The sequence below is a fragment of the Pyxicephalus adspersus genome, chromosome 3, assembly GCF_032062135.1.
Source record: "Pyxicephalus adspersus chromosome 3, UCB_Pads_2.0, whole genome shotgun sequence".
NCBI lineage: Eukaryota > Metazoa > Chordata > Amphibia > Anura > Pyxicephalidae > Pyxicephalus > Pyxicephalus adspersus.
The window spans coordinates 29073766-29092340 of NC_092860.1; the positions used below are offsets into that span (position 1 = coordinate 29073766).

The following is an 18575-nucleotide window of genomic DNA, read 5'->3' on the forward strand; positions in this document are numbered from 1 at the left end:
AGAAGGGGATTTTCTCATTCCTCTCTCGGACCTCACACAGAATGCTGATCTGCTTAGCAGCCTCTAAAACCTAGCAGCATTTATAGAGACCCCTTATGAGGCACCATCTAGTGGTAGCTGGCAGAATCACAACTAAACCATTAGGTTCTGCAGGTTTTGCAGTTTAGAGGAGTACCATGGGGCCTGCCAGTCCAGTTTTTTAGGACGTTTTAGTATGTAGCCCAACCAAAAGGCAGGATGTTACTAGTAGTACCTCATCTGATGGGGCACACTGGTTCATCGCTATTCTTGATAAGATAGTACTGGTAGTACCTTATCAGGGTAAAACACCTACTAGGTGTTTATTAGGCTGCGATCCACCGCCACCTCCGCCACCTCCTGTAAAGGTTAAAAATCTGGTTCTTTAAGAACCTTGCCAGCTGCCTAGAGCCATAGGAGATATACATAAACACCTCTTACTGTACTACTGTGCGAATGAATGTGGTCTGTGTGTTTCTGCCCAGACAACTACCCCATTCATTTCTTGTTCAGGTATCCCAGAGATAAAATATGATAACATTCTCCAGTGAGACTACAGGTGGTAATTAAAGTCAGTGCCTTAAGCTACGTACACACGTCAGATTTTTATCGCCCGATAATCGGCATCGGCCAATTATCGGGCGAAAATCTTCCATGTGTACAGTCGGTGTCGTCCATCATCCGGACGACCGACCTGCCGGATCCACGGATGATGGATGACAGCCGATCGTAATGAAAGGGAAGGGGAGAGCGCGCAGCAGGGTGCCGCTCCGTCGCTCTCCCCCTCCCCTCTCCATAGAGCATGAACGGTGCTGTATGTACAGCATCGTTCATGCATCTTGCAGCCCCTTGTCGTTGGAAAGGATCGTGAAAGATCCTTTCCAACGACAAAAATTGCAAGTGTGTACGCAGCTTTAGAAATAAAGCTTTTGTTTTTAAGATGTTAAAGTGGACATAGTATTAGATATATTTTTCATGTTTTATTCCTTACATGCATGCTTTGTAATGTGTCACATATTGTACCGTTGATATATATTGCTATGTATTTGATAAATTATAACTATATATGATATAATCTACATTTTGATGTGATACAACCCACAGTGCTTACCATTCCTGGGCACCTATTATCCACAGCCATGCATCCAAGCGTGGTTGGTTTTTGCAGACATTTGCAAATGCTTGTATGGGCAGCACAGTCAGTGGCTCTGAGGTTAGCACTCTGACCTTTGCAGTGCTAAGTACCAGATTCGAATCTCGGCCAGGCCACTATCTTCATGAAAGGTACCCATGTTACAAAAAAATAGGCGTTAATAATTCCTTTCAAAACAGTGTGGCTTGGGACCTTCCTAGATTGGAAATGGGACTGCAGAATAGTGTGTCCCCTCTCCGAACCATAAAAGATTCGGTGGCATCTGGCTTGACAAAGAAGAAAGGCGGCAACAAGTATGTAGCCCCTTTTGTCAAAACACAGAGCTCTGCCCTCCCCAATAGTACCAATGGCTATTGTTAGTGGAAAGCCCCTGCTTTCTATGTTACTCCTGAGTGGTGGGGGTTTGTGAACAGTAACCCTTTTAATAAGCCCCAGATATCCAACCCCACACCCTGAGGAATGAGTACAGGGGGTATGTAGTACCCTTTACCCATTCGTAAAAAGAAAGGCACTACAGAAATATAGAATAATTTTATTTGTTTCTTAATAATGTTTGCAAGCTTCAGTGATGTCTACAAAAGATCCCACAATGATCCACCCAATGCCAGATGTCCCTGCTGCACAATGACTCTGTTAAGGTTGGCAGAGCAGCTGTCATTGCATTCAGCTAATCCAGAAAGAGGGCAGCCAAAGTTAGCGGTTATCTTGACTGATTTATAGGTGATCACATGTAAAGAATAGCAGGAGATTTTCTTTTCCCCTAGATAGCAGTGGTGATCGTTTTATTGCACTGTGATCATTTTGAGGAGTTCCTGTTGTTTTTTTTTTTTTTGTACATGTATATGTACTCCCCCTCCATTAATGAACTAAAAACCTGGGGGAACCTTTGCAAATGGACTCTTCCATACAGCTCCAATCTGTTCACAAAGCTGCAGGGGATGGGATTTGCTCCTCAGGCTGGGAAGAAAGGAAACTTTAAAGGCCCTTTTCCTCATATATGTTAGTTCAGACATTGCTATGCTCTGCATTATGCCGCCTAATGCAGCAAATCAGTCCATAAGATAAAACCCTCAGTGTTTTCAATGTGCGCTGGGTGCTATATGAAATTAAGAAATACACACTGGGGCTGTTTTACTGACAGGTGACAAGATACTTACTGGAAACACTATTACTATCAGGTATTTAATGTACAGCGCTGCGTAATATGTTGGCGCTATATAAATCCTGTTTAATAATAATAAAGGTGACCGGCTTCTGATTGGCATCAGTGTTTTTTTTTTCTCCTAATAAAAGGTTCTGCTTCCTTCTTACTAGGAATGGGCAAAATTGAGAATACAGTTAGTCCCCAATTTAAGGACATCCAACATATGGTCTACTGCTAGATACCAAAGAACTGGTGCTTCCCTGCTCATTTGTGTGCAGGCTTGTAGGGGGAAGGTATGCTTTTCAGGACTTGCAGAATTAGTCTTTTGCTGTTCTACAACATCTTGTAACTCTTTAATGACCATGACAAACTCTGCAGTTGTTTCTTTTTGCATATCAAAGCACAGCTTGCTCCAGAAGTTAATGAATGTCTATGTTCCATAAAATGTGGGGGTTTTTTTTGCTTTGTTTGTGATAAACTCACAGTGAGGATATTATACAGTAACTGACACCATGCTGCCTAATATTATGTTGAGACAAATATCTGTCCTAATTGCATTTATTAAAATATCCTACCTGTTCCGACTCACATACAAATGCAACTTAAGAACAAACCTACAGTCCCTATCTCGTGTGTAACCTGGGGACTACCTGTATTGAAGTTCATGAATAGCATAATATTGTCATAATACATTGAAGACTGGCCCCTGACTTTTAACGTTCGTAGGGGGGCTCAGAACATGTGGACTCCCAAATACTTGGCTGGACAGTGAGCATGGTTCCTTCCCCTAACATTTGCACGGCACATAAAAGAAAGTGTATCATCCTCACAACCTGTCTCTAAAATGATTGTGGGGTTTTAAGGCGAAAAGGATTTCTTTAAGGAGCACTCAGCTTTCCCATCACCATAAGGAGTGTTGGGGTACAAAGTACCTCTTCCAGAAATGTGTATAAAAGACTTAAAATGCCACAAGGAAATAAAATGTATTAAAATAACTAAATAAAATGCTGGGAACACAACTTTGTGAAAATTGCTAGCTTCTCCATCCCTGCAGGCTGAATAGAGCTGTCCTTTCATTCACAGGCAGTTTGTAGGCGTTTTCCCCAATATTTAACCTATAAAAGCCCATGTTTGAAATCCCCATGCAATCCAATAGGCTAATTTACACCAGGACGTTTCCTTGCGGCACGTTTATGGCTGGGTCTACACGGACGTTTTTAAAACGGCATGCAAATGTTCCTACTGCGTTTATATGCATTCCTATGCACTTTTATTAGCGTTTTAAAGCTTGCCTTTAAAAAGCTGGAAACCGTCCATGCCATGTTTTCCTGTGTGTACATTTCAAGTGCTTTTAAATGTCAGAAAATGCGGAAAAAAGCCCCATTTATAGCAATGGAAGCGTTTACCCGCCTTTTAATTTTTCAGACGTTGCAAGCAGTGTTATAGAAAACGCTCATAAACATGCCTGAAGGAAATGTCCTGGTGTAGATTAATCCATTGCAATGCATGGGGATTTCAAACATGGGCTTTTAAAGGTAAACGCTGGGGAAAACGCCCGTGTAGACTAGGCATATGAGTGTTATCTACAACGCTGCTTGCAACGTTTAAAAAAATTAAAACGGTTTTATTTGAGGCGTTTTCCTGCGTGCATAAGCGCTCAAAATGAAAACGCGGCATAGACTCTTTCCAGCGTTTTAAAGGCAAGCTTTAAAACCTTAATAAAAGTGCGTAAAAACGCATATACATGTAGTAGGAACGTTTACACGCGTTTTTTTTCTTTTTTTAATAACGTCCGTATAGCCCCAACCTAAACCAAAAAACTGTTATTGTTCTCGTCCACTAAAATCCATTGCCTGCAACAAGCACCATCATCCTCCCTCAGCCAAGGCCCCGCCCCCTCTGCGTTCTGTCTCCAGCTAACAGAAGCCCACGGCTGGTCCAGGCAGTTCACACTGCGCGTGCTCCGGAGGACTCGGTACGGACTGCAAATCCCGGCGTCCTTTTGGATGGACACAATGAAAGCGGGGGGCGCTGTCTGTCAGAGGATTCTGGGTAATGTAGTCCGGGTTGACGCAGGTTGTACTCTTCAGCAGGAAACCTAAACACTCCGGAGTGCGGCCCTTACTGACTGTGGTGAGTACAATTACTGACAGCCGCAAGCTGAGGTGAGCGGTCTTTAATGGGTTGATGTCTGTTCTCCAAGAGGTCGCTGTATAGTGGGAAAGTGGAGAGTCTGGGCTGGGTAACAAAAGATTAGGGAAACGGGATACAAAAACACAGTCGTGCCACCAAAGTGCTTTGTGTATATTGGTAGGTGGCTGACAGCCAGGGGTAACGGCATTGTCACTACAATGGGGTCTGGATGGGAGCCAGGTGCACAGTCTGTGTAACTACAATGGAGATGGGAGCCAGGTGCACAGTATGTGTCACTACAATGGAGATGGGAGCCAGGTGCACAGTATGTGTCACTACAATGGGGTCTGGATGGGAGCCAGCTACAATGGGGTCTGGATGGGAGCCAGGTGCACAGTATGTGTCACTACAATGGAGATGGGAGCCAGGTGCACAGTATGTGTCACTACAATGGGGTGTAGATGGGAGCCAGGTGCACAGTCTGTGTCACTACAATGGAGATGGGAGCCAGGTGCACAGTCTGTGTCACTACAATGGGGTGTAGATGGGAGCCAGGTGCACAGTCTGTCACTGGGAATGTGTAGAGGTGGCAGCCAGGTTTGATGGTAATCTCATTGCAATGATATATATCCAATCTTGGCAGAGTTTGGACATTGTGATTCTGATCAGCGGTGTCCCATTGCCTGCACACACATCACATACATTTTCCTGCTTTTGTCACTCCATCTCATTCCTAATGAGGTTCCCAGATATGACAATAGCTGAAAGAAAATACAAACACCTGAAAGCCCCCAATCACAATGTATTCCAGCTGAATTTATCTTGCCCTGTTGTAAACTTGTTGTATATATCTTTATTGTGTCAGTCATTTGTGGAGTTTGTGTTCCCTCCCTTGAAGCTGTGACTTTTGTGTCCGCCATGTCTCCGTACTGACCATATGTGTGTGTGCAGCTGCTTCCAGAGACAGCTGTCAGTTCTGCACTACAGGCAGACATCGATTTGTCGGATCACTTTCCACTTTTAGTTTACATGGGCTGAGTGTACAAGTGACTCTGCATAACCAGAGCTCCTCCGACCCAGAGAGATCCACACTGTGTGCCAGGAACAGTGACAGGGACCGTGTGTATCAGACGGGGGACACATCCCATACACTGAAATCACCACATCGCCTCTGGACTGGAAGTAAAGGTGTCACTGGTACGGTGGGTTACACAGTCCATGTACTGCTGAGAGGTAGAACAAATCTACAGTTGGGTAAAACTACATCTAGAGTTACAGAATTATTAGATCTGCAGGAGGAATGGGGTGGGTAATAGTGCAGAAGGGATAATTGTGTATTCCTGTGCAGAAGGGACAATTGTGTATTCCTAGGTAGTCCCCGGGGTACATACGAGATAGGGACTAAAGGTTTGTTCTTAAGCAAGAACAAAAAAACTGCCTACATCTGGGAATACAAAGTATTGGTGATTGGTCATCTTTGAGAAAAGAAACTGAAACAGTTTGTAGTCTTTCATTTCTCCCTGTCATTGTTGTATTCAGCTCTTTCATTTGCCCTCTAGTGCCAAATATTTATTGATGCTAATAAATTAATTCCTTTTCGTGACTATTTACTTCCCAAAAGTTGAATAACATCCTTTATTTGTCCCAGCCTTAGTGCAATGTAGCAGTTAGTCAGTGTGGGATGTATGTATGTATTAATATTAATATTATTAATAAACAGAATGTATATAGCGCCAACATATTACGCAGCGCTGTACATTAAATAAGTTGCAAATGACAGACAAATACAGACAGTGACACAGGAGGAGAGGACCCTGCCCCGAAGAGCTTACAATGTTTTACAAATATTTTACCTCTTGTGTCTATTGTTACAAACATTTTCAGTTTGTAAAGTTTTCTAATGACTGCCTAGTACTACATCAGTAGTTGTTCTGTATTACAGGCAGCACAGTTAGATTTGGGCTGATTTTATTAGGTTATTAGTAGATTATTAGTTATTAATAGATTGCAGTTTCCCTTCATGGATTTTGATTGTGAAGTGACAACATCATTTTGTATTCTGCAGGGAGATTCTTTCACAATGGCTTCTGCCGTGGCAAGTTTAGTGCCCACTACTGCCTCCCGCTTTGCTCTGCTGCAAGTAGACAGTAGCAGCGATTCTGATTCGGAGAAGACTAAAGTACCACGTGGTTCTGGAAAATCACGAAGTGCATCTGGTGCAGGAGGTAAAAGCAATGCAAATGAGAAAAAGAGGGAAAAAAGGAAGAAGAAGAAAGAACAGCAACAAAGTGAGGCTAATGAGGTAATGACATCTTTGTGCTAAAATATACTTGTACCTAGGATACTCCTAATTTATCATACCGTTCAGATTTCTAATACACAGAATGAATCTACTATTTCTTGATATTATTGTCCTAGGCTGATGTGTAGTTTTCTTTTCTCCCATCATCTACAGGTAAGGTAGGGAAGGAAAATCTCCCAGATAGGACTAAACAATTCACTGGGATTTGAAAGCAGACCTATTAAGAAAAAATAGATTATTCTTTACTGTAATCCCCCCACACACAATATAAAAACCCAACCTTTTGTAATTATTTGTCTAAACTTACTTAACAATAATAATTTGGATTCAACTCTCCACCGTCTTGATTCTCAAGCAGACAGCAAGGACATGTCAGAGGTGACGTCATGGACCATCTTTTCCTGACATGTCGACAGTGGGCAGTCTTTAATTCGTGACAGAGGTGTGTTCATGTCGTGTACTGTAGCCAGTGTAATGATGCAAAGATTGCATGATGCAAAGATTAGTGTCAATGATTGTCCGGGAATACAGAAAATAGAACGAATGTATCTATCACACAGCCTAAAAGAGGATCTAAACTGGATGAAAGAAGGCAGTAGAGAAGAGGAGAGTATTACTGATGAAGCCTTGATCATTTGATGATAGAAGAACATTGTACATCATGTAATTTATTAAGTTATGTAAATAAAATGGAAAGGTTTTATTTAAGTAGCATGTTGATTAGGAAAAAGGGACTGGGGGGGGGGGGTCAAGTTTTAAACAAATTAAATTTCAGCTTCAATTAGGTCACCCAATGTTATCATTTATATTTATTGCTAGATACTTACTGTCAAATACTTTCTTAAAAGTTAAGGAATCTAGCATTTAAGAAGATTCCCCAGAAACCTTCTCATGGCACAGGTGGATCTCAACAGGAGTCTGCGTCGCACAGTATAGCTAAAGAGGCTCAGGAAGAAGACTGGCAGCAGTGGCGACAGAGGGATGAACAGGTCTGTGTCTTTTTTTTTTTTTTATGTTTTTTTTCTTCCTTTTAATTAATTACTCATTACATAGTGAGTTATCTTGAAATTGTACATTGGGTGTCACAAGGGAGCCAGACAGAAACATTCAGTACTTCATACTATTAAATGCTTGGTGTCCTCTTCTTGACTTTCTGAATGCCACTATTCATTTTGTTTTTAAAGTTTTTAAAAGCTAATACTATAAAGCAGAAGAGGAGATATAAACGCAGTTTGTTAATTTCTATGGCAAACATTGCATTCCAGACATGGAAACCTTCCAAATGGTCGTAGATAATTTTTCAGGGGGGTTGATCAGGCAATCAGAAAGCTAACATATATGTAAAGTTGAATATATTTTATTGTAAGTAGCTGATAATAGCATTTAATATTGATCAGCAGAGCCTTCTATAAAAAGGTTTCCTTTAATAAGTTCTTACTCCACAGAAATCAAATGTTATACATCTAAAGTTAAAGATGATGTGTTTCAGTTAAGCAATGTGGGTACGGTAACACAGCAGAAAGGGACATGTCTGAGCAATAAAAAAAATGCTCTATCAGCATTTTTAGTAAACTTTCTGTAATCATTTATCTATGCATCCTTGCAAGCTAATATTGCTGTATGTTTCTTGTTCCAGCTGACATCTGATATGTATGAAGCAGATCTTGAAAAAGCCTTGATACTGAGTAAGCTAGAATATGAGGAACAAAAAAAGGTATATTTTCCAAGTTGTATTTTACAATGATACATTTTTGATGTGATGTTTAACAGTTAAGATGCAAGGTAAAAAAAATCCATGTGCTTTATAGCTATCCATTATTTTGTTATTATAATTATTCTTTAAAAGAGAAAACTGAACAAATAGGGATTTGTCTGGCAATTCAAACCTCAGCTTCTGCTTGTCAAACTCATAATGACAATGTGTGATCCTGGGGTAAAATACCATAAGCAAGACTTGACAGTGAAAGAGCACGGATTCTTAAAGCAGAACGTTACTTCACAAAATATCCTATAAAGCAATTATCTTGTTCCTAATTGGTTAATCACAATTGAAACTTGCAGAATGTCCTTTAAAAGTCTATGAAATTGCAGCCTTAGAACTGCACATTCACCAAACATTTGACATCCGTGTCATACCAGAACAAGAACCAGATCCAATTCAGAGTGCAGACTGCAAGCAATGTGCTCAATGTGCATGGGAACTCCTTGTAATGTAAAGAGTGGGCATGACGAGATGGCATTGAAGATTGAAGTATGGTGCTGGATCAGAAAAAAAGGAGGCTGCACACCTTTATTTAACTGTGAACTGTGAGGTTCAGTTTTTTTGCAGCTCTGCTGATTATTAGGGATTAGCTGGTTTAGTAAGTATTCAACCAAATGTTGTCACTGTACAGTTATATATTACATGTTTCGCTATTTTTTTTTTATTTAAAATTTAATAATAAATATTGGACATATTTTGGTGAGTTATGCCTAAGAATTAAAGCCTACAATGTAAAATTAATTTCCATGCAAAAAAAATGTAACACTTTTTGCATGGAAATATGGACAGAATTAGAATGCTAGAGGGGTTAAACTAACACAAGATAAACCTTCTTTATTTAGAAACAATAAGGATTATTACAAGAACAAATTAGGAAATACACAAAAAAACAGAAATAAAAACAATACCCTGAGTAAAAAAAAAACAACTACATTACTTTATAACAACCGGGGGGGGGGGGGGTGGACAGACAGGGATGTGGTGAAAAAATGGGGCATGGGTGCAAAGCCAAATCCAATATGGTGTACATAAATCTGCTGAGAATCCATGAAGGTTCAACCCATTACTATATATGTAGGAGTAGGAACAGGACCACTAGGTCCATAATAATGCTTGTATTTAGGAGGCAGCGGTGATCAAGTGTCTGAGGAGAGATATCCTAAAGGTAGATATCCTAAAGGTAGAAGCAGTATTTGGGTATGGTGAAGCAAAAAGAAGGTCGGATCCATGGGGGCCCAGCAATCTTTGACCTTTCCTTTAAGCTCTGGAAACTTATTCTAGTAGGACTTCAGAACTGGGCAGGACAAGAACATATGAAGCAGTGGCATATGATGCCACTTGAATTGTGACATCCTCAATACTACTCTGGGTCCTGCTGGGGTCACTTTTAGAGAAACTGATAAATTGCTAAATATGGCAGTTAAGGAATATTATTTATAAGCAGCAATATTTTTTGCATTCTGCAAATCAACATAACTATAAATATTGGTATAATTTTATTTAGTATTTCTTAGTATTTCCTACTTATTTTGTTTTAGTATTATGTGCTTGTTGTGCCAAACTGCTGCCAGGAAGTTCCTATGGTGTAATGCCTAAATCACAATTAAAGCAATAATTCTCTGTACAAAATGGGGTGCTTAACATAGATTCCCATTACAGTTTGAGACCTCCGTCCTGGGATTGAAAAGCATTGCATTGACTAGGTCCTGTACACAAACTTTTGGATTGTTCCCTGTGCTGAATTAAACACAATAATGCTGTAGTCCTAATTTTCAGGATCTACATTTATGGCAGTCAATTTAGTGCACGTTCCAAAGGATAGGGCACTGAAAGTCCTCTTTGGTAAAACTGGTAACAATATTTCCAGCGTTTAGCATTGTATCAGAAGTACATCTTTAACATTTGTTCTTTTTTTTTTTGTGTAAGGAAAATGACAGTGGAGGGAATGTATCTCCTCAATCAAAAAAAGGTGGCAAAAAAGATAAACGCAAGAATCAACAAGGAAAGGACAAACCTCTTACAGTATCCCTAAAAGACTTTCAATCAGAAGGTGACTTTACCACAGAGTTTATATTCACATTATATGTTGTATGTAGTATAGGGGCGCTTGTGGACTAGATTTGAGGGCCACATACAGCCCTGAATATGATATAAACAAAGTTGTTTTCTGACTCTTTGTAAACAATTCAAAAATGTGTGCAGATCCTGGCCTTCGAGGACTGGAGTTGAGGATCACAGCTTAAAACTGTAATTTGTAAAGTGGTAAAAGAGATTATCTTTTCCACTTGGGGGTCTATAAAGCAGTGAATCTGACATTCAAGAATGTTTCAATGAATGGCAGATTCACTGCTTTCATTATTACACAGTATTTATATAGTGCCAACATATTACACAGCGCTGCACAAAGTTCGTAGTCATGTTACTAGCTGTCCCTTAAAGGGGCTCACAGTCTAATGTCCCTACCTTAGTCTAATGTCTTTCATACAGTCATACAGGTCATTTTTAGGGGGAAGCCAAATAACCTAACTGCATGTTTTTCGGAATGTGAAATGAAATCGGAGTACCCGGAGGTAACCCATGCAAATACAGGGAGAACTTGCAAACTCCTTCCAGATAGTGTTCCGGCTGAGATTTGAATCTGGGACCTAGCGCTGCAGGTGTAAGGCCAGAGTGTTAACCTCTTCATAAACATGTAATTCAAAGTAGAAAAAACAATATAATCCCTTAGAGAAAGACATGTTTTTCAGTGTTTAGAAGCAAGGGATTTACATACAGAAAACTATGGTCATTTTAGAGCCTCCAAAAAGGGCCACTATCAAAGATGAGATTTACTGTTATCAAAATTTGCAACAAATGTAACAATAAATGAATTATTGTTACAAACCAAAGTAAAAGTATACAAAATTTGCAACAAATGTAACAATAAATGAATTATTGTTACAAACCAAAGTAAAAGTATACAAAATTTGCAACAAATGTAGGTATTAGTTCGTTTCAAATTAGACTTTTTCATTTACCATTCACACCTGTCAGCAAAAAAATTAAAAGGATGAAGGGTGAAGTGAGAAATACTGACTATCTGATTCTGATGGCACCTGGCAAGGACTGAGATATCTAGCATTAATATATCTATAGAGCAGGTGTTCCTGGTGTGTCTTCTGCAGTGTTCCTGGTGTGCAATTGTTTGTAACTACCAAAAGTGGAGTAAGGGAGGGAAAAAAAGTTGAATGAGTGTATTGAGTTCCAAAATGTGTAACATCTTTACATCTTTTTCTTTTACAGAACAGCACACTAAGAAAACAGAGGCGAGTCCACCATTTTTTTTATTGTATAGATTTATACATGTATACTTTTTTATTATCTGTCATTTATTTAAGTTTAAAGTGTAGATTTAGACTATTGCTATGTGTAGACTATTGCTATATTGTGTATTATTGACACATACTTTGTTTAGTATTTTTTTTTTATTTATTTTTTTTTAGGAATTAAAGTCGCCTTCTTTGTTACCACATGATCGTGGCTTTTTTAATAAATTGGAAGATGATGTCAACAAAATACTTCTGAAAGAAAAGAGAAAAGATCAAAATACCATTTCAGACTTATCAGAAAATTTGTCTTCTCCTGATTACGGCACAGTATGTAAAATATTCTGGTTCTGACTAAAGCTGCGTACACACTTGCAATTTTTGTCGTTGGAAAAGATCTTTCACGATCCTTTCCAACGACAAGCAAGTGCACGATGCATGAACGGTGCTGTACATACAGCACCGTTCATGCTCTATGGAGAGGGTGGGGGGAAGCGACGGAGCGGCACCCTGCAGCGCGCTCTCCCCTTCCCTTTCATTAGGATCGGCTGTCGTCCATCGTCCGTGGATCCGGCAGGTCGGTCGTCCGGACGATGGACGACACCAACTGTACACACGGCAGATTTTCGCCCGATATCTGGCCGATGCATAAATCTGACGTGTGTACGTAGCTTAAGTCTGTTGTCAGCATAAAATATTAGTTTTTTTCTACTCCATTAGATTTCCCTTTTACTATTTTGGTGACAACAGTTTCACCAAACAAATGAGGGATAATGTTCACCATCAACTCCTGAAATGGGGGCTGTTAAAAAAGGAACTACTATCATTCTTTTACATTTTCATTGAGAACATTTAAATGTATCCAGGTCAATGTGTAGGGTCCTAAGCATACAATCTAAAATGAATAAATTTGTGTCATTGTCCAAATATATATGGACCTAAATGTAAATCTGCAAAAACCTTAGTTGTTTTTTTAGATATTCTATTAATTCTATCCATGTGTATAATAAATTCAGAAACTGTGAATCACTTTAGTGTTTTATCACCTAGGAACGAGTACTGAAAGACGGCAGAACAGAGTTACTTAAGTTGGAGCTAGAAAAGAAGGACACTGAGATACAACATTTAAAAAGCATCATTACTCAGTGGGAGGTATACATTGTGATGTTTATTTACATTTCATTTCAAGTTTGCAAAAGTAAAATGGTGCAAATTCAGTGTTTATCATATGCTTCTACCCAAAAAGGCAAAATACAAAGAAGTGAAAGCCAGGAATGCCCAAGTGCTGAAGATGCTGCAAGAAGGTGAAAGTAAGTGGGGAAAGGATAATTGCTTTATGTAAAAGGTATTTTCTTATGTTAATGGTGTCAGGTCAATTTTGTTTATGTTGTAAATATATATATATATATATATATATATTTTTTAATACAGAACAAATGAATCCCAAAGGATTAGGTTGGTTATGGGGACCAGCACAAAGAATGCCTCCTGGTCCTTGTTTTAATCCAACCTACAATCTGATGATTTGTATAAAGACTATACAGTGTATGGAGCTTCACTTCTCTCAGGTTTTTTCTTTTGGATTTGCCCCATTTTTCTGTCTCTGTGACAGTAGTCACTAGTACAAATGTATCTTTCTGGGACAGAGACGGTAACAATAACTTAACAAAGGGTCTCTTTCATACTACATCCACGACAAAAAAAGAATTCTCATACATTACTGTGTGTAAATTGCAGCGTATGCTATGCAGACTACAGTTGGTGAAAATTGAGTCAAGAGCTCTACCTGCTGGCTTAATACACAATATGTTTTTACCCAATTGGTAATTGTTTAACGCCCTCATTGACATGAAAATGTAAAAAATCCACAAAAAATTACATTACATAAGGTTTAGTGCTTACATAGTAAAGTAATACACAGGGACCTCCTTCCTGTGCTGTTGCTGTAATTCCTGATTCAATTTTAAACCACCTACTTTCAACTTATTTGTTTGGCTGTGGAATTTATGGAAAGTTCATATAAAAATCACTTTCTGATTGTTTTATTATCAATATTTAACACTACAGATTAACCTTTTTAAGTTAAGTAAAGCTATAAAAGGTTTTAAGTGGGTCGACAATCTGACTTTACATTGTTAAGAGTACATTAAATGTTTGCTGTTCAATACCTTCAAGTTGGCATTTGCAGGTAAGGGTTGTAACGGTTCCCTCTAGTGCAGGTATGTGAATCTTTTAGAGGACAGAGCTGAACAGAGTAAAATATTTCCACAAGGGGCTATAGTAATTGATTCCAAAATTGGCACACTGTAATTTACATAATGAGTGACATAATCTAGATCTGAACACAATGCACAAAACCTTCCAATGTATTTGCTGTGTGGGCTGTTTGGATGTCAAATAAGTCTAGTGTGCAGTGTGTTCAGTGAAGGGAAATAAGTGATAAAAACAATAAAGCTTGTTAAAGACCAGCAGAAGTCTTTGGGTGATGTACCAAAGTTAATAAGCAGCACTACTAGGTAAGGAACAGAGACTGCATACTCTGTTGTAAATATGGTTCACAATGTGTCTATAGAGCAAAATTCAAACTACACAAAAATCTTTAAAGGAATATATATTAATAATTGACAGTACTGAGAGCCATACATTCTGCAATGTCAACACATCTGCTTTTGTCACAAGCAGAGTTTAAAGTGAATATTGTTTTAATAACTGGGCAGTAATCTGACGTGAATAATGCACACATAGAGGCCTAACATAAGGCTTTACCTCTACATTTCCAAATTACATGAGTTACATAAAGAAACATTCCTCAACATTAGTGATGGGGCAGATAAAAATGATTGGAGAGGTGTCTGGTGATTTCCTTCTAACACTATTCCATGGTAACCTGAGAACTCTTAACTAAGGTTAATTGTATTTTACATTTGTACAAACCGTTATATTTGTAAGTAAAACCACACTACTGTGCTAACCAAATACACGTGTACAAAATTGGTTTTGTTTGATATTCAGTAAATATCACGAAACGTGATATCATACACACTCTATCCACTAGCTATAAGTATAAACAATACAGAGTGATATATTTACCTTTAGGGCATGGAAATCAATGTTGCCGTCTGCTACTTATTGTTGTTCTAAATGATTTAGTCTATATTTAATTGTAGCTGTGGAGTTTATCTACTTGTTTAAGATGAACAAGTTATTTTTTGTATCTTCTTGTTTTATTAGAAATATATTCCTTCATTTTCTTCCTTTTTCTCAATTCAGTGAAAGACAAAGCTGAAATCCTCTTACAAGTTGATGAATTGCTGACAATTAAAAATGAATTAACTTTACAGGTGAGTCTAGCAAAGCTACATTAGAATCTGTGTTAAAACACCAGAGTTTAAAAGTAAAAAGGCTAAAAGATCATTTAGAATAGTTTTCTTAGTTTTAGTAGCAGTTCATTGTTAATCTGTTTCATGAATCCTAAAAATCATGTAAGGAAAAAAAGCATACTTTGTATCAATGATATAAAAATGCAAAAAAAAAAAAAAATGATTAAATTGCATACCGTATTTTTCGGACCATTAGACGCTCCGGACTATAAGACGCACCAGGTTTTCCGCACGGGAAAACAAGAAAAAAAAAATTCATTTGATTTCCCCTGAGATCCAGCGTGCGGCACTTGTGCCCGCCCATGAAGGCGGGGCACTTGTGCCCGCCCATGAAGGCGGCGCCGATCGGCATTCATTAAATCAATCGGCGCTGCCTTCGTGGGCGGGCACAAGTGCCGCACGCTGGGACACAGGAACACAGAGGAGGACACTGGCTGCGGGGACCGTTGGGGATACAGGTAAGTAAAAAAATATGCATTCGGACCATAAGACGCGCCCCGATTTTCCCCCCACTTTAGGGGGAAAAAAAGTGCGTCTTATGGTCCGAAAAATACGGTACTTATCAACATTAATGTATCAGTACAGCTCTAGGAAATAAGTACATTATTCATAAATATAAAGTTCATCCAATTGCCCAGTAAGTCCCCACAGAGATGTGTTATCCAGCAATCTTCAAGTAAAAAAAAAACACCAAGAATGCACAGCATGCCTTCTTTTACTTCAAAGGACCAGCACTCTTCCTTTGTATTGGACCTATACTGTATGCAAACAACATAGTCAAACGCTTTTTAATCCATTTTAGTTAGAGCTAAATCATTCAGCTCAGTTAGAGCTGACCATCTTTCCTAGCTCTCTCCATACATTGGGGTCTCATTCTTCTCATGTTTCTATTTCCCCTGTTATATTCTTGGGAATATAAACTACCGGTAAATTATGAATCCAATATTCACTGGGTCATAGAATTATCCTTGCAGTGTAAATATTGGGGAAACTCAAGATAAGTAGTATCAGGTTTGTATTACCTGATGTGTTAAGAGCAAAGTAAAAGCCTGTAGTCATGGTTGCATTTTCATAGGAGGGGGTATACACTTTCCACAAAAGGACAGTTTTGGAGGAAAAATGACAAGAGGCATTAGTATGGCTGTGTAGCAAGTGTGAACAATATCCTCTCTTCCTCTATTTGAAAAAAACAGGAGAAGTGAAAGGCACATAATTGCATTTTCCTATATCTTGCTTTCCACTTGGCAGATCTTTCTGAGTATGCTCCAGTGATGTATGCATCTTTGAGAATGTAGCCTGCTTTGGAGCCACATATTCCTAAGTCATCATTACACAGTTTTCATGTGTAATTACATCACACAGAACTTTTCTGCAGAGACAAATTATTGTTCTGTCTGTTCTGATTTCTTTGAGGTTTTGTTTTTGTTGTTTCCTGTGTCATTGTAATTCTTCCTATTCTAGGTCACCACTCTGCATGCTGCTTTAGAGCAAGAACGATCAAAAGTAAAGAATTTACAAGCAGAGCTTGTGAAATACCAGGTATGTATGCGACAGCTCCTAATAATTATATTATATATTGACATTCAATAAGCCATAATATGTTACTATAGTAAATGGTGATTGGAGTAATATAAATGACAAAATACATTTTTGTTGCAGGGTTTCTAAAATTGCTCAAGTTTATGACAAGTTAACATATTTATAGATAGATAGATAGATTAGTTTTGGGGTGGATCCTAACTGTTGACAGAACCCCTCTATTGTCTTGTTAAATTCACCATTTTCCTATTTAGGGAATAGGAAGAAAGTAACTTAACTTTCCACTACACCAGTGGTCACCAACCTTTTCAGACCCACGGACCACTAAATTTATGGGCTCTGGACCGCACATGCTGGGAGCCATGTGTCACTCAAAGGGGAAGAAACTTCCCCCCAGAGTGACGTCATGATGCCAGAACCCACCCACTCTCCCATTGCAGATCTAAACCCGTGATGGGAGAGTGGGCTGGTTGTGTTCAGAGACATAACCTGCCCACTTCCCTGACCCTCCAATCCATACACGAGACATGGTCCGTGGCTCTGGCCGGTGCGCTTGGCCAGAGCCTCGGACCACCAAAATTTTCTTGTGGACCACCAGTTGGTGACCCCTGCACTGCAGCACACAATACATTCCTCTTTTGTTGCTCTCCCATTATTCTGATTAACTACCAGGAAATAACTGATATGGGTGAGCGTGTGTTTCCCTCCACTTCTTTTACTAGCTTATGACTGGCCAAATGCCGTCTCAAGAAAGTGGGGAAAGAGTAAAAATAAACATTAATGTTCTGACTAGTCTGCTTAGAACCTACCCAGGGCATTCTTTTCTAAGTCCCAAAATAGATTTTGGAGATAATTGCTGGTGTGAAATATGATTTTTTTGAAATCTGGATTATAGACTTTTTTTTTTTTTTCAACAGGGCGGTAAAAAAGGTAAAAGAAATTCTGAATCTGAGCATGGACGATGATAAAACATTTCACAGATGGAGAAGGAATATTTTGTAAAAAGCACTAACTTTTCTGCAGCATTGAAATACTGTTGTTCCAATGCCATACATTAGTTTTTCATGATTTAATAAAACTTATTCTTCCATAAAAGTACTTGATTTTAAATCATACTTTAATTCAAATTATAGGATATGCATTTTAAGAATATGATACAAGCTGATTTCTATCAGAAAATGAATTGGATATGCAGAGGGGGCCAACCAGGAGCTGATAGTCACCCAGGTATAGAGAATGTGTGGAAGTGTGATTTTAGTTTGAAATGAGGACACCAGGGTACAAACTAATTGTAGGTGGTAGGGGTTACAAAGACAGGGAGGAGGATCGGATCATGTCTGGGAATTGTAGTCCTGTCATATTTTGTAGCGTGTATAGTGGGGAGGAGCTCCCACAGAATGTTGTGAGGTGTTGGAGAGAGCGGATAGAGAGTGTACTGAACACAAGTGAAGATGAGCTGCCAAAGAATGTAGTGCGGAGAATAAAGGAGAGCTGCCACAGAATGTAGTACGAAGAATGGGGGAGAGCTGCTACAGAATGGAATGTAGTGCGGAGAATATGGGAGAGCTGTCACAGAATAAAGTACGAAGAATAGGGGAGAGCTGCTACGGAATGTAGTGCGGAGAATAGAGGAGAGCTGCCACAGAATGTATTGTGTAGAATAGGGGAGAGCTGCCACAGATTGTAGTGCGGAAAATGGGGGAGAGCTGCCACAGAATGTAGTGTGGAAAATAGGGGGGAGAGCTGCCACAGAATGTAGTGCAAAGAATAGGGAAGAGCTGTAACAGATTGTAGTACGAAGAATAGGGGAGAACTGCCACAGAATGTAGTGTGGAGAAT

General features: G+C 39.1%; 1 protein-coding gene across 2 annotated transcripts; it reads left to right on the top strand.

Moving 5' to 3' along the window:
* Positions 1-4292: 4292 nt before the first annotated feature.
* Positions 4293-17831, top strand: GKAP1 (G kinase anchoring protein 1). Of its 2 annotated transcripts, none has more exons than XM_072404092.1 (12): positions 4293-4448; positions 6514-6750; positions 7599-7739; positions 8387-8464; positions 10439-10562; positions 11795-11817; positions 11995-12147; positions 12868-12969; positions 13064-13127; positions 15088-15158; positions 16659-16736; positions 17654-17831. In XM_072404092.1, the coding sequence occupies exons 2-12, from the start codon at positions 6529-6531 to the stop codon at positions 17699-17701; spliced, it is 1104 nt and encodes a 367-aa protein (XP_072260193.1). In that variant the 5' UTR covers positions 4293-4448; positions 6514-6528; the 3' UTR covers positions 17702-17831. The 2 variants fall into 2 exon arrangements, with proteins under 2 accessions (XP_072260193.1, XP_072260194.1); XM_072404093.1 differs by lacking the exon at positions 4293-4448 and adding an exon at positions 4853-5645.
* The last annotated feature ends 744 nt before the right edge of the window (positions 17832-18575 follow it).

Excerpts from the sequence above, each read along its gene's own strand:
- GKAP1 (XM_072404092.1), top strand. The coding sequence starts at position 6,529 with ATGGCTTCTGCCGTGGCAAGTTTAGTGCCCACTACTGCCTCCCGCTTT. Across the intron at positions 6,751-7,598 it reads AACAAAGTGAGGCTAATGAG|TTAAGGAATCTAGCATTTAA; the intron begins GTAATGACATCT and ends CTTTCTTAAAAG. Across the intron at positions 11,818-11,994 it reads AGCACACTAAGAAAACAGAG|GAATTAAAGTCGCCTTCTTT; the intron begins GCGAGTCCACCA and ends ATTTTTTTTTAG.